The sequence below is a fragment of the Protopterus annectens genome, chromosome 1.part0 (assembly GCF_019279795.1).
Source record: "Protopterus annectens isolate FY-2018-M chromosome 1.part0, PAN1.0, whole genome shotgun sequence".
Taxonomy (NCBI): Eukaryota; Metazoa; Chordata; order Ceratodontiformes; family Protopteridae; genus Protopterus; species Protopterus annectens.
Genome location: NC_056725.1, coordinates 509,236,612 through 509,257,368, shown reverse-complemented (window position 1 = coordinate 509,257,368; position 20,757 = coordinate 509,236,612). Strand labels below are relative to the sequence as shown.

The window sequence follows — 20,757 nt, the reverse complement described above, 5'->3', positions numbered from 1 at the left end:
GCCGAACTCCACATGGGTCTCGGTAAAGGCCTGCGACTCGAAAGTAGTGGGTATCAGGGGCTGCGAAAGCGCCTCACTGAGTACCGGCGACTGGCTTAGGAGAAGCTTCATCATCGATTTTGGACCTCGACGGTCTGTCTCTGTTGTTTTCTTTGCGTTTTTTGTGCACTCCGGTAGTCGGATTCCTATCCGATGACATTTCAAGGTAGTTAAATCTGTTTCCAAAATATTTTGAGGCAAAAATATACCGACGCTTAATAGCACGTTGGTTAAATCTAACACAAAACTGACAGCCAGGCACGTTGTGATCAAAGCCTAGGCAAGGAATACAGTATAAATGGAAATCCTTATGAGATATTTGCTTCCCACAAGAAATACAATTATTAACTTTTTCTGACATCGGTATGGAGCAAGAAAAAAAGTTTCCCCAACTGGGTACTTCGCTTTAGTGAAGACTTCGGTTCTGAAACTCGAAAATTTCAGGAGTCGGCCGACCGGCACTTGCGAACTGCTTCTGCTTCAGACACCGCGCGGCAAGAAAGACTAAAGAAAAGGGCGTTGGTTGCTTGTTTTATTCCCCTGACGACATGACCATGGAAGAGGAGACAGCAACCGACGCAGGACCCAAGACTTTGGAATTCAGGCCGACTGAGGGCAACCTGCCAGCAGATTACCCTAAATGTAATGACTGCAACAGTGAAACATGAAGAACATCTATGTTTTGCTAAATGGTGACTGGTAGGGAAGATGAAGTTAGCAAACCAAAGCACCATCAAAAAAGTTAAATGTGGCGACAACCACAGTAATCAGCTACTCAAAATATTTCCAAAACGCCACTATGCTCTACAACTACTAATTTCCAAAATGTTGATCTTACCTCAATAAAATGCTCTGAGCAAATAATACACTGAAGTTCATTTTCCAGAACATCAGACATCTGTGTCAGAACCACTTGCTTCTGGGCCATCACTTTTTCTTTTTCCTCCTAAGAAAAATAGATACAGCAGGGTATGAATAAAACATCTGTAGTGCACGGAATGCCACAATTAAAACTCTAAAAATAGAAAAAAATACAAGTTTGTTAAGCAGCTTTCTGATGTCAGATTAGCAATGAACAGAGGCAGAACTAACAGTTTTAAAAGCTGTTAGTTATTTTGGTCTACCACACTTAAAAATGCAGCAGAACAAAGAGTCTTAACAGCATCTAAAGCCATTCATCATTCAGATAAACACTTAATTCCTGTCTGTTGTCTGTTCAGCAATGCAAAGTATTTTATTGGCTTTCAAAAATTTTGAATCCAGTGGAGTCAGCCATTAAAATGAACAACCTATGCCCCTGGCATTCAAAGTGTTAAGGACCCTCTCTATCTGGGTTTTTAGACTTGCAAAGAAAATAGAAAAGTAAATGGACTGGTTCAAACCATTCCAAATCTAGTTCTGAAAAAAGTGCTGGATCACCCTGAGGGATGACTTAGCCTAGTGAAAGGCTGATGAAATGAAGCTTCCCAACAGAGGGCCTGAAGCTCTGAAACTATACCAGATGTTACAGCTACCAAAATCAATCAACATGGTACACTAAATCATTGGATGAGCAAGCCAACAAAGGTGTCTAAGATGATCTAAGACAACATACAAATTGACTAATGGGGCCAGTAAAGGGTATTGTTCCATCCAAAATGAAAAAGGCTCTTCAAGGAGTAGAACCTGGAATTGCCCCACGAACTGTGTTGGGGTGGCATGGTCCTTTACTGGAAATCTTGCTGATGTAAATCATTCCTGATAGTGACTACTTACAGAACTCCCTTGTGGTAATGCTTCAAGCTTAAATGAGCCTATTAGTTGACTTAGCCAGTACTGGTGGGTGGAATACTGCATGGAAACTTACTGCACTATTTAAACAAAGACATACTCTCCACTTTTTGAGCTGGACAGGTTTAGAAGAAAAATGTGAAAGGACAAAGGCTTAACAGGAAAATGGATGTTTTAACCTCAGATCAATGATCGGATCTTCAATGGGCTGGCCAAACAGCACTTCCCTGAAGAAATGTGAATCCAAGACACTGCTCCAGACTTCTTCCAATGAAGAATATTTTACTCTTGTGATGATCAGGCACACCTGAGGCTATGACTCTAGTCAAAATATCCATAGTCAAGGTCACAGGGGAATACCAATTTCTTGGGGCTTAGGAAACAAAATGACTCAAGTTTCTTCTAGTAACATTCTCACAAACCCTGCAAAGCTTTCATATAGAGAAAGAACAGTGGTTTGAGGTCTTTTTAAAGAAGCTATTCCTCATCAGACCGAAGCCTATTTGAAGAGGAGGGTCATAAAAGTAGAGAAGGATAACATTACTTTTGTCCATCTTAAATTCAGCAGCTGCAAGGTCTGACTGAGAGGGACTCCTGCTTGCTCCCCCCACCACCACATACGCACAGCATTACACTCAAACCATAACACAAGGCAAATGCGACTAACACGTACATTGTGTTGGGGATAAGGCTCTGACACAAAGCAGAGCACCTGCCAGATATGATGAATACTGAAGACAAATACCAAGGTTGCAGTTCTGTCACTGTGACTCAAGCTACCTACGACAAATACTGGTTTGATTAGAAATTCAAAAAATTTGACCATTACGCAATATGTCCTAAGCAGCCTTATCAACCAGGATCTGCCAAACCCACCCATACCTTTGCTTGAATCCAAGGAGAAATTTCTCGAGACTACGCACGTCCCAAACTTGGCTGTTAGAGGACTGCTCCCCAAAATTGTTCAGTACCTAAAGCCAATTAAACTAATCAATTAGGGGCCTGATGGTGCAACTATACCAGGGATATACCTCCCAGTGCCAGAGCTAATGAGAATCTCTTACAATTTAACTTCAAGTCTTTTTGAATTTCTAACACCATGACATGAATGGAAAAGTACAGTTTTGTACCTACCATAAATGTAGATGTTCGAGTGCTAATACAGCTGCAGTCATAACAGATGGGTTCTCCTGCCGTCAGGCGGGTCCTCGGTCGGCCGAATTCCAATGTCTAGGTCCGGCGTCGGTTGTAGTCGCTTCTTCCCTGACGTCAGTGCGACAGGGGTATAAAGGAACCAGCCAACGCCATTTTCTTCAGTTTTTCTTGCCCCCAGATGTCAGGTGCCCCCAGAAGGAAGGCAATACATAAATTTATTTAATAAAGCAATGCAATATAATCAAAATACAGTAGTTGCAAGCAAATACACCATAAATGAATACCCCAATCAGGTTGTATGAGGAGGTGTTAGCCAATAGGCCTGTCCCAAGAGGGGAAGGAGGGAGGGAAACCTGGACTGCAGCTGTATTAGCACTCGAACATCTACATTTATGGTAGGTACAAAACTGTACTATGTTCATCGTGCATACAGCTGCAGTCATAACAGATGGGTAGAATCCCAAAGCTAAGAAAGGGTGGTAGGCACTAGGTGGAACTAGGAGGAGCCAGGATGCCCTGCAAGACTGCAGTGGCAAAGCCTGCTCTAGTTTTGGAGTATAATGGTAGGTGGTAGTGCTTGGAGAAGGTATTCACAGAACTCCAAGTGGCTGCTTCCAAAATATCTTTGGTAGGAACTCCTCTGAGGAAAGCTGCAGAGGTAGCTGTGGCCCTTGTGGAGTGAGATCTGATGCCTGCAGGTACAGTTTTACCATGAAAAGAGTAACAAAAGCGTATGCAGTGGGCTATCCGTTTTGAGATTGTCTGTTTGGAAATTGGCTTCCCTTGAACTCCTATAGCACAGGACACAAAGAGCTGTTCTATTTTTCTGAAAGGCTTTGTTCTGTCCAAATAACGCAGCTGTCTGTGGATGTCCAAGGAATGCAGTAGTCTCTCCCCTTTGTTTTGAGGATTAGGGTAAAAGGTCGGTAAGTGGATAGCTTGATTCAAAGCTAACCTGGATACCACCCTTTGGCATAAAGGACGGGTTGGTTCGCAAGGAAACTCTGTCCTGATGGAAGATGATAAAAGGCTGCACAGCCATGAGGGCTTGTAGTTCCGATACCCTGCGAGCTGAGGTGATAGCCAGAAGGAAAGCTGTTTTCCAGGACAAATATTGCAAATCTGTTGAGGCAGCTGGCTCAAAGGGAGGCAAGGTCAGCTTTTCTAGAATGAAATTGAGGTCCCAAGCAGGTATTGGTTGTTTCCTTGGGGAGTTTTATGTTCTTCGCCCCTCTGAGGAACTGTCTTCAGAGGGGGTGAGAGAATAAAGGTGGATCAGTGTTGTATTCTGCAGAAATGGCTGAGGCATGGATTTTGATGGAAGAAAATGAAAGTCCACTGCTTAGCAGCTCAGCTAGATACTGTAATATTTGAGGTAAATTCAGTTTTCCAGGATTCTGGCCCTTTTTCTCATTCCAGGCACAAAACCGTTTCCATTTTGCGGAGTAAGCTTTTCTAGTAGACGGCCTTCTGGCCTCCAAAATGACATCCTGCATCTCCTTGGAGAGTAGGTTCTATTGTGATGTTAAGGAATCTTCCATGTGGCTAGATTCAAAAGTCACAAAAGACTGAACACTGCTGGAGTCAAACAACATTGTTTGACTCCAGCAGTGTTCAGTCTTTTGTGACTTTTGGATTTTCGTTTCTTCTTCATCTGACTGAACTTTGGTGAGGCACTTAACATTATTTGTGACATGTGGCTAGATTGAGTGTTTTCAGCTGACTGAAGAGTTTTGAAGCTGTGCTGAGTCAGAAGAAGAGGCATTAGAGGCAGAGTCCATGGTGGAGAATGCGTCAAGCTCCTCAGGAGTGGATACCAGTGCTGTCTTGGCCAGTCTGGAGCAATGAGAATCATCTTCGGTCTGTCTGCTCTGGTTTTTAATAGAACTTTGGGCAGCAGAGGAAGAGGCGGAAAGGCATAAACTGTCATTGTTGTCCAACTGAAAGAGACAGCGTCCACTCTCCAGGCCTGTGGATGAAAAGTCCTTGAGCAGAATTTTGTCAATTGGTGATTTTTGTGGGAGGCAAAGAGATCTATGTCTGGCCTTCCCCATGCTTGTATTATCTCTGTAAAAACTTGAGGATGCAACTTCCATTCGTGTGGATCTGTCATTTCTGCTTAGGTTGTCTGCCAGCGTGTTTTCCTTGCCTGGCAATTACTGTGCTTGAAGTTCGATTTGTAATTCCAGAGCCATGTTCCAAAGTGACATGGCCAGCCTGCATAGGGGGGTATGAATGGGTTCCTCCCTGTTTGTTTATGTACCACATTACTGTGGTGTTGTCTGTCCTTATCAATAGTTGACCTGGATGCAGAAGGTCTTTGAAAGCTATAATAGCATTTATTACTGCTAGCATTTCCTCTTGATTGATGTGAAGGTGCTTTTCTTTTTGGGACCATTTGCCCTGAATGCACCGATCTGTCATGTGCGCCCCCCAGGCGTAGTCAGAGGCGTCTGTTGTGATGACTTGATTTGCTTGAGGCTTGCAGAATAGGAGACCTGTGTTTGTTTGGCATGCTTGAGCCCACCACAGAAATTCCTTTTGAAGACATGGAATTAGTGCTAATATTGTTTCCAAACTGTGGCTGTGTTGAGACCATAGGTTTTTCAGGTACCACTTGAAGTTTCCTCATATGCAGCTTTGCACATGGGATTAGTAAGATGCAAAATGCCATGAATCCCAGAGCCTGCAGGATTGTCCTTGCAGTCAGCCTGGTGAAATTTGCTAGTTTTCTGAAGTACTGAGTTAGTTGCCCCTGTTTCTCTGGCGTGAGGTAGGCCATCTGGGTGTTTGTGCCCAAGTTGGCACCCAGGAAAATTATTTTCTGAGAGGGTATTAGCCTTGATTTCTTTTTGTTGATTGTGTATCCCAGAGAATTCAACAACATTATTACAAAAGCCAGATGTTTCAGAAGTATGTGCTTGCTGTCCGCTTGGATCAGGCAGTCATCCAAATATGGGTATATTTGTATCTCTTGAAGTCTGCAGTAGGCAATTACTGATGCCAGGCATTTCGTGAATACTCTGGGCGCCGTAGATAAGCCAAAGGGCAATGCAGAGAATTGATAATGGGTTGAACCTGCAAGAAATCTGAGGTATCTTCTGCAGTTTTGTCTGATTGGGACATGCAGGTATGCCTCCTTGAGGTCCAATGTTACCAGCCAAGACTCCTTGCCCAGCATGGGAAGAAGCTGCTGTAATGTGAGCATCTTGAATTTTGGTACGAGTAAAAATGTGTTTAGGATGGATAGGTCCAAAATAGGTCTCCAATCTTTTCCCTTCCTTGGTACCAGGAATAGTCTGGAATAAAAACCTTGACCTTGTTCTTGAGTAGGTACCTCTTGAATAGCTTTCATGTCCATGAGATCTGAAATATGTCTTTGTGCCTCTACCCTTTGATTGTGTGGCAGGTTTGGCAGGCCTCTCATTTTTGGAAGGGTGTGAAAATGGAATCTGTAGCCTCTGTGTCCAGGATCCATTTGTCTTTTGTGACAATATGCCAATTTTTTGAAAATAATGCCATCTAGTAATTTAGCTTTGACATGATCTGGTAAGGTTTGCTCCTTGAGCCAGGCATGTCTACGTAGGACTGATCCTGTAACAGCAGCTCTACATGAGGCCTCTAGAGCATCAAAACCACATTGCAAGGTATGTCTACCCACTTGTTCTGCACTATGCATCAAATCCTGCAACTCCTTCAAGTCTGGTTGTTCAGGTTGTGACATTTTGCTTCTCAACTGTGATAACAGAAACTGTTGGTACTTTAACATATGGAACTGGAAGTTTAATGCCCTCATGGTTAAGGTGGCTGAGGTGTATACCTTTTTTCCCCACCTTTCTAAAGATCTGGAATCTCTCTCGGAAGGTAAAGGATTTTTAGCAGTGGAGGCCTTAATTCCCTTGGGGCCCTGTGAGATAGTTTCTGGGTCAGCCGCATGGCTTTTGTATAGAAATTGGTGTGAGTCAGGAACCCGGTAGTACCTGTCAGGTTTGACTGGGGCTGGAGGTAAAGAATCCGGGTTAAGGCAGGCCTCCGAATACACATCATCTAGTATGTCTAAGACAGGAGGTATAGCCAGAGGCCTGTGCTGAGGTAGCAAGAGAAAATCCCTAAGCCTTTTCTTGGAATCTGAATACTCTTGGCCTTCCCAGTGGAAGTGCTCCCTTAAGGTATGCAAAGTTTCCCCAAATGAGTAATCCTCTGGAGGTGAGACAGAGGGAATGGACTCCTCTGCATCAGAATCTTCAAAAGGGGAGTAAGAATGTTCCTGTTCATCCGAGTGCTCTGAAATAATGGAGGCCTGGTCAGAGGAGGGGGATTCTTCCTCCACTCTGGGCCTTTTGTCCGGGGGGTGAGAATCCCTGATAAGAGTAATTAAATCCTCAACCATTTTAAGCATCTGTTTTTTAGGCATGGGGCCTGGAGAAGTGCCCTGTGTAGCTGGTCTCTTAGAATGCATGGCTGCTTTAGACTTAGTGAAAGCCTTGATGGAAAAAGAAGAGGAAGGTCTCAAGACACCCTGAGAGGAGGCAGACCTGTCTACATTTTGTGTTTCACCACCAAGAGTGGCTTCAGTATCTCTAGTCGGGGTGTGGGCCGAGGGAGCCTGCGACCTCGGGCACAGAAGACACCGCCAATGAAGTGTCGTCTGTAGGCAGGGGCTGCGTAGGCGCCTCGCTGAGAACCGGACCACCTGTAGTCGGCCCTGGCGTGGTGTCGGTAGAGGCCGCGGACCTCGTGTGTCAGTCCTTATCTTTGCGTTTTTTAGACAAAACTGTAGTCGGAGTATCCGACGACATAATATAGTTAAATTTTCTGCCAAAATAGTGCTGGGCGAATTCCGCCCGACGCTTAATGGTGCATTTGTTGAATGTAGCACAAAAACGACAGACCGAGACGTCGTGGTCTGGGCCTAAGCAAGGAATGCAGTGGGAATGAAAATCCTTATGCGGTATTTGCTTCCCACATGAAATACAATTATTAACTTTGTCTGACATCGGTCTGAGGCAAGAAAAGTTTCCCCAACGGGGTACTTAGCTTTCAAGAAGACTTCGGTTGCAAAATTTTCATAATTTCAGGAGCTGGCCGACCGGCACTTGCGAACTGCTTCTGCTTCGGGCACCGAGCAGCAAGAAAGACTGAAGAAAATGGCGTCGGCTGGTTCCTTTATACCCCTGTCGCACTGACGTCAGGGAAGAAGCGACGCCAGACCTAGACTTTGGAATTCGGCCGACCAAGGACCCGTCTGACGGCAGGAGAACCCATCTGTTATGACTGCAGCTGTATGCACGATGAACATCCATTAAGTCAAGAGTATAATTAAAGCTCATGAAATTAGTATTGTTTCATTCTTTGATGTTGGCCACAAGTCCTCATCACAGCAACCACGTGCCTAGAAATGACGACTCCTGCAATCCATATGGAGTTACATTTATTGGTAGCATATCCAAGTACGACTGTAGATCATTACACCCACTGCTGCTACTACTATTGGTACTGTCTGGGAATCTTTCTTCCCCATTGCTCTCATTTCTGTCTGCAAATCCTTTACACAGCACACTATTCACTAGGTGTTGCAAACTTCAATGATCAATGCTACCTTTGTCTTTTTTTCCTGGACTACTATATCTGGGTTTCATGGATCTATTTTTTGAACTTCTGGTAAAGCGTTATCTCATATGATGTACACTTCTCTCTAATGCTTTGTGGTTCATGTTTCCAATGTTTTTCAGCTACTTCAATACTGTAGGGATTGTGCAATTCCCAACGCAACAATCTTGCGACATTATTGTGTCTCTCAGTGTATAGGCCCTCTGCCACGACTGCATCACACCCAGCAACAAGATGTGGAAATGTTTCCTTTTTTTTGCCACAGAACCTATATTTGTTTCTCTCACACACTCAATGAACTTTGTAAACCAATATGCATGTAGCCCACTGTCCTGGGCTGTCATTAAACTTTCATCTTTTGGTCTCAACTCACCACTCTCCTTATCCATTCCTAATCAACATGAAGTTGTTCCAGGAAATCTCTACTTGCTACAATATTTATGGGTTTTCCACATTTCTTTCCTTCTCATCTGATCCTTATATTCTTTCATTTTGCAGCACATTCAGTTGCTGCCCGATTTTTGTCTATTTATGGTTTGGATTTCCATTCCTGCTTGACATTAGAATGCTTCTGCTAAACTACGCAAACAGGTCATCTTACACTTGCTCTCCTCGAGCTTTAAAAATTACTGTGTTTGGATCTGATGAGGTAAGCAAATGTGTGCAGTCTCACAAATGCACATCTGTAAATGTAATCCATTTCAAGGATGTCAATACTTCCTTCAGTGTGAAAAATAAACAATCTTGCTATACTCTGATTTTTATTTATCATTTGATACGTACAAATCACTTTTGTTGTTTTCCTGTACAACTGCTCTAATACCCATTTTGCCAGTCAATCACACCAAAACTGTACACTATAACAGTATCAGTAAATTGGCTTATTGCTTGGACGTTTTATTCCTAGATGTCAAGGCTGTTTTCAATATTGGTTTTAATATTCTGAAGTATCCCTTACCAAGTTTTATTTGCACCTGTTCATGTTTTACTGCCAGACTTTCATTAATTCCCAGATATTTATACACTCCCTTCATGCTCAAGCTCCTTTACATCTCAATCCTCTCTTGGACAGGATATTTGCTTGGTACTACGACTTTTCTACTTTAAATGTCACTTTTGCATATTTGCACAGACCAAAAGTAAAGTTCTGTACACTTACCACAAATGTAGATGTTCGAATGTATTCACTGTTGCAGTCATCACAATTTCTGAGTCAGATGCTGTCGCTTCTTCCTTGACGTCAGGTCATCAGGGGTATAAAACATGCAGCAGACGCCATTACATCAGTTTTTCTTGACCCAGCTGTCAGGTGCCCCCACAACAGGAAGCAATTAAATGGTATGGTAAACTCCCATCAAAATGCAAATGCACAAGAAAAAATAAATATACCAACAAGAAGGAGAGGTAGAGGTAAGAAAAGTCAGGGTGCTGGAGGGAGGGTAACCAGGACTGCAACAGTGAATACACTCGAACATCTACATTTATTTTAAGTGTATACAACTGTACTATGTTCATGTTTCACTGTTGCAGTCATCACCATTTGGGTAGATTCTAAAAGCTAAGGAAGGGAGGAGGAAGTTAAAGAGCATTAGGACCAGGTATTAATCCCTGCAAGACTGCAGTGGCAAATCCAGCTCTGGATTTAGAAAAGATAGGCAAGTGGTAATGCTTGGTGCAGGTATGTACAGAGCTCCAGGTAGCAGCTTCTAGGATGTCTGTTAGGGACTCCTCTGAGAAATGCCACAGAGGTAGATGCAGCCCTGGTGGAAAGTGATCTTACCCCCTGTGGGGTAGGTTTTCCATGGTGCTTGTAGCAGAAATTAATGCAATGGGCTATCTGCCCCTGCAGCAAAGCTAACTAGTAGCTGTTCAGATTTTCTGATAGGCTTAGTCCTGTCCAAATAGAATCTAAGTTGTCTGTGCACATCCAGAGAGTGCAGTATCTGTTCCCCTTTGTTTTGTGGATTAGGAAAAAAAATAGGCAAATGAATGGACTGATTTAGGGCCACAGCAGGCACCACCTTGGGCATAAAGGAAGGATTAGTCCTGAGGGAAACATTGTTTGCATGGAAGATAATGAAGGGTTCCACTGCCATGAGGGCCTGTAATTCAGACACTCTTCTTGCTGAAGTGATGGCTGAAAGGAAGGCTGTTTTCCAAGAAAGGAATTTCAACTCTGCTGTAGCAGCTGGCTCAAAGGGGGGAAAGAGTGAGCTTTTCCAATACAAAGTTAAGGTCACAGGCTGGAATGGGAGCTCTCCTGGGTGGGGGGGTCTTAAATTTATGGCCCCTCTAAGGAATTGCTTTAGCATGGGGTGAGAGAAGAGGGGTGGGCTCAGTATTACAATGTACTGAAATGGCAGAGGCATGAATTTTAATTGACAAGAAGGATAGGCCCTTGTGCAGCATTCCTGTTAAGTACTGTAGAATATGAGGTAAGCTGGGCACCGCTGTGCCCATCCCCTGAGCCTGGCCCCAGGAACAGTATCTTTTCCATTTTTCAGCATAGGATTTACTAGTACTAGGCCTCCTTGCCTCCAGAATGACATCGAGTACCTACTTACTGAGGGATGCTAGAGGAGAGCTCAAGGAATTAGCCAGGCTGCAAGGTTCAGGGTTTGAAGCAGAGGGTGCAAAATCTGGCCCGCCTGCTGGAACAGCATGGAAAGGGTCTGAGGCAGGTGCCATGGTTGTAGCAATGTCATACTGTGCAAGAGGGGGTACCAATGCTGGCGTGGCCAGTCTGGTGCAAGCAGTATTCTCCTTGGCTTGTCCTGTTTGATCTTTAGTAGAACCTTCGAGAGGAGAGGCAGAGGGAGAAAGGCATAAACTGAGAGGCTTTCCCAGGTAAAGGACAGAACATCCACTTTTCAAGCTTGACTGTAGGGAGTTCTAGTGCAGAATTCGTTCAATTGGTAGTTCTGAGGGGAGGCAAACAGGTCTGTCTCGAGTCCCCCATTTGCTCCTCAAAAGGTTGAATATTTTGGGTTCTAGTTTCCATTCGTATGGGTCCGTGAGATTTCTGCTCAAGTCTGCCAGTGAATTTAGTTTGCCTGGCAGGAATTGTGCTTGTAGGTGTACTTGGTAGCTCAAGGCTGTGTCCCACAGAGCCATGGCTAGTCTGCAGAGAGGGTACAAGTGGGTTCCCCCCTGCTTATGTACCACATAACTGTGGTGTTGTCTGTCTTTACCAATAGTTGTCCTGGAAGAATATGGCCTTTGAAGGCTGCCAGTGCATTCTGTACAGCTAACATTTCTTTTTGATTGATATGCAGGTGCATCTGTCTCGGGTTCCATTTGCCCTGAATGCTCTGCCCTGCCATGTGAGCCCCCCATGCATAGTCTGATGCATCTGTTGTTAGGGTTTGGGCAGCAGGGGGTAGAGTGAAAGGGAGTCCCTTGTTGTGGTAGCAGGCCTCTGCCCACCAAAGGAACTCTGTCTTTATACAAGGAATGATAGAAATCATTGTTTCCATGTCCTGAGAATGTTGACACCATAGGCTTTTTAGATACCATTGTAGTTTCCTCATATGCAGTCTTGCATATGGAATCAGTAAAATGCAAGAGGCCATGAACCCCAGAGCTTGCAGTATTTTCCTTGCAGATAGCTGGAGTTTTGTGGCCAATAGTTTGAAGTAGGTTGCCAAATAACCTTGTTTCTACGGAGTGAGGAATGCCACCTGGGAAGTTGTGTTCAAGCTTGCTCCCAAGGAATACACTCTGTTGGCAGGGTACCAGGAGAGATTTCTTTTCGTTGATGGTGTACCCCAGTGAGGTCAGAAGTTTCTTTACGAATGCCAGGTGTTGTAATAACAAATCCTGGCTTTCTGCCTGAATCAGACAATCGTCCAAGTGTGGGTAAATTTGAATATTTCTCTGCCTGCAAAATGCAATGGCTGGAGCTAGACACTTTGTGAACACCCTGGGCGCAGTAGATAGGCCAAAGGGAAGTGCAGAGAACTGAAAGTGCATGGAGCCTGCCCTGAAATGTAGGTATTGTCTGCAGGATCCTCTTATTGGGATATGCAGGTAAGCTTCCTTTAAGTCTAGGGTTGCAGCCAGTTGAAGAGTTAGAATTTTGGAACCACCAGAAAGGTGTTGAGAATAGAGAGGTCCAGGATAGGACATCAGGAGTTGTCTTCTCTGGGTACCAGAAAAAGTCTTTAATAAAAACCTTGTCCTCTTTGTTCTGCTGGGAAAGGTTGAATAACCCTGACACTGAGAAGAGAGCGAGCCTGCTGCTGGGGCCTCCACCCATTGATTTGGGGGTAGGTCTGGCCAATCATTTGGGGTTGGTAGTGTGTGGAAGTGGAATCTGTATCCTTGGGAAACTATGCTCAAAACCCATTTGTCCTGGGTAATGAGTTCCCAGGTTTTTGCATGCAGGGAGCAGGTAGTAGAGCATGGCTTGGAAGGTTTAAGATTAAGTCACTGTGCCATTTTTCCGTAGGGGGTGGCTTACTACTCCCTGCTTTGGAAGTGGGAGCCCCCCCACTGTTCAGATCTGTGCATAGTCAGACTATAGCCTAGGTGGTCTGCTGTTCCTGGGTTTGGACTGAGAAGGCCTGGAAGGGACTGGAAATGACCAGTTCTTTGAAGGCCAATGCCTACTGAATCTGGGAGGCTGTACTTGTAGGAAATCTTTAACAGTTTGCATAGATTTAGCTTTTTCCTCCATCCATTTGAAGACTTCTGCTTTGTTGCCAAAAAGGTGGTCTTGGTTTAAGGGAGCATCCTGTAATTTAGCTTTAACATGATCTGGCAAGTTTTGTTCCTTAAGCCAAGCATGCCTTCTAAGTACAGACCCAGTGACAGCAGCCCTGCAAGATGATTCTAAAGTGTCAAAACCACATTGCAAAGTATGTTTACCAACTTGTTCTGCAGAATGCATTAAATCCTGCAATTCTGTGTGTTCAGCACAGTCAGGAATCAACATCATTTTCTGTCCAAGTACCCCCATAATGTGCTGCTGATACTTTAACATATAAAACTGGCAATTTAAAGCCCTGATGGCCAAAGTAGCAGAAGTGCATACCTTCTTACCCCATCTGTCCAAGGTTTTAGAATCTCTATAAGAAGGGGTAGGATTTTTGGCAGCAGTAGCCTTAATGCCTTTTGGTCCTTGGGAAATGGTCTCTAGATCCGCAGAAAGATTCTTGAAAAGGAACTTGTGAGAGTCAGGTACTCTGTAGTACCAGTCAGGTTTTCCAGGAGCTGGAGGTAAAGTGTCTGGGGTAAGGCTAGATTCCAAGAAAGCATCATCGACAATGTCCAGAACAGGAGGGATAGCTAAAGGCCTGTGTTGAGGTAGGAGTATGAATTCCCCAAGTCTCTTTTTAAACTCAAAGTAACCCTGGCTTTCCCAGCAGAAATGCTCCTTAAGAGTATGCAAGGTTTCACAGAAAGAAACATCTTCTGGAGGGGAAGCAGAGGGAACGGAATCCTCTGCATCAGAATCCTCATAAGTAGACAAGGGCAAATCCTATTAATCAGAAGGAGCAGAAATATCAGATTCCTGATCAGAAGAATCAGAAAGAAAATCAGTTCCAAGTCTTAAAGGGGGAAGGGCTGGCTTCCCCTAATTAAGGTAATAAGGTCTTCAGCCATAGCTCTCAACCGTACCGAATTCCTAGGAATTTACTGGTTTTGAGGTCAAAATAATGGGGTGCCACGAATTCCCGAGTGACCCCTTTAATTCCCGATTAAAAATTTTTTTTTCCCATTACAACTTTAAATTTATGCCCGAGTCACCACGCATCACCAGCTTACAGGGGCATGCGTGATGACATCAGCTACTGTCTGTTAGACTCTGTCAGACTGAACTGTTTTGGAGGGAAATAGGGAATGTAGCAGCAATGGCAGCAAGAGTCTGCAGGTCAGAAATCTGCTCAGCCTGCAGGTAAGACAAAAAGAATAAAAAATGCACTAACGGGCCTATGCAGCATTTTATCTTGTACACTTTTCTTTTAACCCATTTTTGTCATTGCAAGTCAAGTCCAAGTCATTTGAATTCTGGCCGGCCACTCCATTCTATATCAGAAAACTGTGTATTTTTTTTTTTAGGAACAAGCTAGCTATTCAGAAGGTGTGGTAGTTTTTTAGGAACGAGCAAACTATTCAGAAGAATGAATCGTGTCTGCTGTACTTTATATTTATTTTAGTCTTGCTTCCGTCAGAAGAGGTGTGTATGTGAAGTCCAAGTCACTATGTTGCATATGTTATCAAACTGTATTTTTTTAGGAATGAGTAAGCTATTCAAAATGTATCTGCAGTATGTTTATTTTAATTTTGCTGGGCCGCTCCATTAGAAGGGCTATATATTCACAATCATGAACTGTATCTGCTTTTAGTTTGTCACGAACTGTATGTATCTGCTTTTAGTTTGTGTGTGAGAGAGCTATATTTTTTAGGAACAAGCAAACTATCTTCACAGAAGAATGAACCATGTATTTGTGTGAAGTCCAACTTCCATTCAATTCTGGCTAGCCACAGTCACTATGTTCTATGTTACTGTGTGCATTTGTTTTAGAAAGGCTCCAAATATATTCAGAAGTTGTTGCAGTTTTTAAATTAGCGTGCGTTGCTCTAAGTTGTAAGTTGTAAAAATAAACCAATGTTGACCTATCTGCTTCAATTGGAAGTTAGGTTTTATTGACACTCAGTTTTGTTGCACTGTGGACATTACTGACAGCACAACAGTTCATTTTATATGAATGCTTTTGGTTTGGTTTCCTCTAAATGGATGTGTCGCTAAATTACTCATCGCTGCTTTGCGATATGTATGTGCCCATTTAATTTACAATGTTTTATTTCATTGTTTTGTTAGACAGCATAATCAAATTTAGAGTTGCATCAAAGGTTGCCAGCCTTCTGTAAACTGAGAACAAAGACAAGTGGCATCCCGGGTTAAATGAAGTCCGGACTGTACTGCCCATTATATTTTTGATGATGACAATGACGGACAAGCATAGCTCTCAACCTGTTAAGTACAGTGTGATGGTCAAATCCAGAAATCCGGGACACGCACTAAAATATCAGTACTGTCAACACGAGAAGTTGAAGTTAGAAAATAACGAATCAACACACATTTTGTTAAGTAAAACAAGTTTAAAAATCCAGTTGAAGTGTAATCCAATACATTTTCTAAAAAATCATGAGTTTTAGGAGGGACATATCAAAATGTTGAGCCAAAATCAGAGTGAGGTGAACTGAATGTGGGGAAGCTAATGTACACAGTTGGACTGACTTACCGAATTTTTTAAAATCTCTGAAAACTCTATCTACCAGCCAGTCTCATGATCCTGTTATCAGCAAAATACTGAGTAAATGGTACAAATACACATTGTGGCTACTGTATTAAATGTCTGCATCTGCACAACCACATATTTTTTACTGGAAGCATCACATCCCATGTTTGCACTTTTATTAAACTTAATCACCAGATGGCCAGGAACAGTGAGGAATCTAGTCTCAGTTCTTGGATCTGTGGTTTTCTGTTTGTTAATGATACTATCACAATTATTTTTTTCTCAATAGTATTATATGCCAACAACATCCTTCTCTGTTTTCTCCCTCCCACAACAATCTCAAAGAACTGCAGAAAGACCACCTCCATCTGATCTTATTTCATCAGCAACTGACTTCAAATAAAGCAAACCAAATCAACTGCAATATTATTTGACTCTTCCCAGTAAATTAAAAAATGCACCTTCCATCAACATCTTTGACCCTAGTTAAAACAAGACTTCTCAGCAGTCCACCTATTGTTACTTGGGACTTCATCTAGATCCATCTCTAAACTTCTCCCTTCACACAGAATACAGCATACAAACTAAAGCTGTATAAATCAAAACAGACTTACTTACAATCAGTATGCTATACAGAATTTTAGTTAGAAGTTCAAATATTATAAAACAGTATTGTTCTGGTTCTATTTTTGTTTTATTTACCATTATGAGCATGTGTAGCAGCAGTTTACTTTTGTAAAAGAAAACCTTATTTTACTTTTTTTTTTTTTTTTTTTTTTTTTATTACACAAGTTCAAAGTTTGATGCAATTTGAAACACTAAATACCATCATCCTTGTTATATTTTGTGTTTAATATTTTTTCTGTTTTTCAATTTGCATTTGTTGGTATCCCACAATTCCAGAGATGGTGGGGTTGCATAATGATGTATGCAATTTTTATGTTAATCAGCATAGATTTGAACCTACTTTTCATGAGCCTTAGTCCAGATTTTTGATGTTCCCAGGTTGAGAGGCATGTCTTCAGCCATTCTAGGTATTTGTTTTTTAGGAATATGGGCTTGAGCCTGCGGTTTGGTCATCTGTTTTCTAGGCATAGAGCGAGTTTTTGGCTTGGATGAAAACTATGGAGTCAGTTTAATATGAATGTCTGTACGCCTGAATACACCATCAGAAGCCAGTGCCTGCACAGCGGCTCCAGACCATCCAAGATAGAGACATCGGCAGGTTCCATAGTCGAAGAAGCATCACGCGGCATACTCCGAATGGGTCTCAGTAGAGGCTTGCGACTCTGAAGTAGCCGGTATCAGGGGCTGCAAAAGTGCCTCACTGAGTACTGGCGAACTGGTGACTAGCTTAACAGAAGCATGGGCAGTTTTGGACCTATGCGGTCTGTCTCTGTCTTTATCCTTACGTTTTTTCAGAAGATAGTTAGTCGAATGGCTTAACGAAGCCATTTCGAAGTACACAGATTGAGTACGAAAGTAATTAGCAGCAAAAATAGCCCAATGACAAACAGTTTGGGCGTTGAACAAGGCACAAAACCGACGAGGGACATCGTGGTCTGGGCCTAAACAGGGAATGCGGTAAGAATGAAAATCTCTATGAGGTATATGCTTTCCACAGGTAAGACAATTGTTAACTTTTACTGACATCGGTTAGAGCAAGAAAAGGGATCCCCAACCGGGGTACTTAGCTTTTTTTGAAGACTTCAGGTCTGAAATTCGAAAATGAAAATTTCAGGAGTCGGCTGACCAGCACTTGCAAAATACGTCTGCTTCGAGAACTACACAGCAAGAAAGACTGATGTAATGGCGTCGGCTGCATGTTTAATACCCCTGACGACCTAATGTCAAGGAAGAAGAGACAGCATCAGATGTAGAAATCTGAAGACTCTGGTATTCAGGCTGGCTGAAGGCTGCCTGCAGGCAGATAACCCAAATGTGATGACTGCAACAGTGAAACACGAGGAAAATCGATATTGCTATATCTGAGAAAGTTGTAAACACGTGCTGTTGTGCTTTCAACTCGTCTGATGAACTACAGTTTTGTCTCACAGGATCATAGGATGTTACTAGGCTAATGGCCCTAGAGCACTTGAAAGTCTAGCCAAGTTCTAACCTTGTTTCCACAAGCAGCACCTATTGCCCCGGTGGAACCCCCAGGGTGAACTTATGCTTACCCATTCAGTCGTTCAGAATGCGCTTGAAGAGGGCCAAGAGGTGCTCTGCTTGACATGAATTGAAGTCTGTTCCACAAGGTGCGGTAACCTCTGGGAGGCAAACCAGTCCCTCCAGCAGGTTCTATTAATAGCACATACTAGGGTTAAGGTTTTTAGAGCAAGTAACCCATAAACCATTGGACTTGCAGATGTGCAGGATTTCCAACGAAGCACAGTCAGATTGCCTTATAAGCAATGCAGAGCTAGCCTCTGAGTAATATGTATGAAACAGAGTAAGTTAACATTGATTTCAACTGATCAACATAGAACAGACACTGAATACCTTGAATACATCTTGTGAGAAACTTCTGTGATCTCTCCAATTGCTGCAGTTGCCTGGAAAGGTACATACCAAAAGGGGCGCTGTACTCAATTATTGGCCTGATAAGGGAAGAGTACAGGGAGGTTATAACTTTTTTTGGAGGCAATGCCCTTACTTATGAGATGAGTAATATAGAATGCCCTTCACTGTGGAGACATGGTGATCAACTGTAAGGCTGCTGTCAGCCTGTGTGCCCAAGTCTCAACAGTGAGTGCGTGCTTAGGGTGTTGCTACTGATGTGGTAGTAAATGGGAACATCGCTTTTACTGAAAGGGATAATACATTTTTTGCATTTACTTTAAAGCCGTAACTTTGAAACCAATCACTTGTTTGCAGAAGACCCTTTTGTAGGATTGTTGACATCGTTTGGGGATTCTATGACAGCTCTCAGTTAGTAGTAGTCAACAAACTTTGTCAGCCACAGACCTTTAGTTTCTGCTTGTACTTCATAGACATAGATTGCGAACAGCAGCTGTCCCACGACTGATCCCTCTAGAACACACCACTGGTTCTTCTGCTTGAGGTGGATTCTCCTATATTGACTGTATGGGTTTCATCAGCGAGTCATTTAGCGACCCATCTAATGATACAAGGGTTGACACCTAACTGGGTGAGGGTCAATGCCGGAGTGGGGAATATTGTGAAAAGCCTTGGCCAAGTCCAGGTAGGCTGTATGCAGAGTCTTCCCCCTTGCCCACAGCTCTGGTGATTGTCTCGAAGAAGTCCACCAAGTTTAACAGGCATAACCCTACTCAGTTTGGATTTGTCAAAGGAAGATAAAGTTTTGAGATTACCTATATCTTTGCAAAGGTCCAAGATGATTTCTTCCATGGCCTTGCAAATAAGGCCAGTTAAGCTAATAGGTGTATAGCTCCCAGGGTCAGTGGAAGCAAAACCCTTGTGCAAGGGGATAACTGACAGTTTTCCATTCAGCTGGGATGAAGCCGGTGCTTAGACTATAACTGAGGATTACCCAGTGGTGTTGCTAATTCGTGTTGGAGTCCATGTAGGACACAGTCTGGGATGTTACCAGGTCCCACAGATGCTGTGTTTCTGGCGCTAGAGAGGGTATTTATGACTCAGTCAGTGACAATTCCACTACCCACCAGTAGACATGTTTCGTATGACACTCAGGTTAATTCTCCCACATATGCCACTACTGTGACTCACACTAACACCCCAGCTACTGATAATACCAATAGTACTGATGTTAGTGGTACTAACAATCATTCCTCATCAGCTTTTTTAGATCAAAGATTTACTCCGGTTAGGGAGAACAGAGATCATCCTTCCCAAGGGGTCCCATCCACAATTAGAGGGAAAGGTTCAAGGTTTTCTCAACTTCCTCCAAGACACATGGTAAAGAGGTAAAGTTGCAGGTAAATCTAAAGGAATTTTCCCATTCAAGATGCAGGCTTTTTGAAGCTGCAGGTAGTTCTATTGATTCATCCATTTACACTAGAATAAATGTTGACAGACATACTATGACTAACTTTGAAATGAGTCATCCTCTCAAGTCACATTCACTTGCTCTTAATGGTTTTACTGGTAACAACTCTCATACATTGCCTCGTGATATTTTGGATGGTCAAGGTACTTCTAGTTGTATAGACACTAATAGTATTTCTTTTAGTAATACTGATTTGATGTCGGTGTTCAATTTTTCCAACAAGAATTTATCAAGTGACCATTTAAATATTCTTAAGTGGTTCACGTTCATTCCCTCACAAAGGGCAAATTTATCTAATGTGTTGCTTGATCTGAGATTATACATTAAGAAGTTGAATCTCAATTTATTTTCTGGTGTCGATGATGATGATGATGATAATACACAAAGTACACAAAATTCACAAGCCATTAACAATTCTCAGAACCAAGGATCTTATTGGTAAAATGTAACCCCAGAGAAAAAAAGTCTTGTGAACCCACCTATCAATAACACTATATACTTTCCTTAGAGTGTGTGAAGAAGATGTTAGAAATACTTTAAATGTTAAATCCAAACAGAAATGGTTTAATTTAACAGTGAACGAAAGGAAAGCTTTATTGGATTTGTCTAATGATGTTTCACTAAGAGTAATAAAAGCTGATAAAGGGACAGGTGTTGTGGTTATGGACCAATGTGCTTATATCAGCAAAATTCAAGAAGAATTGATTAATGGCCACTTCTACGAAAAGGCGTCATTACCAACAGTCAACGCACATTTTGACAATGTAGACAATGTTCTGAAATCATTAAGGGATGAACATTTCATTACGGAAGAAGAGTTTATATTCATGTGGTCTCCAAATCCGTGTTTGGGGAAACTATTTGGCATCCCTAAAATTCATAAGAATTCTTCAAATCCTCCTTTTAGACTGATGGTCTCTAATAAGAGAACGAAAACTGAGAACA

At 42.6% G+C, this 20,757-nt stretch overlaps 1 protein-coding gene across 4 annotated transcripts in view; it reads right to left on the bottom strand.

Annotated features, from left to right (window-relative positions):
• Positions 1-20,757, bottom strand: part of RNF8 (ring finger protein 8) — a 656,229-nt gene that overhangs the window by 130,116 nt on the left and 505,356 nt on the right. For all 4 annotated transcript variants that reach the window (XM_044060967.1, XM_044060956.1, XM_044060976.1 and 1 more), the window contains one exon: positions 878-985. In XM_044060967.1, coding sequence (XP_043916902.1) covers positions 878-985 — 108 coding nt within the window. The remainder of the gene's footprint in view (positions 1-877; positions 986-20,757) is intronic.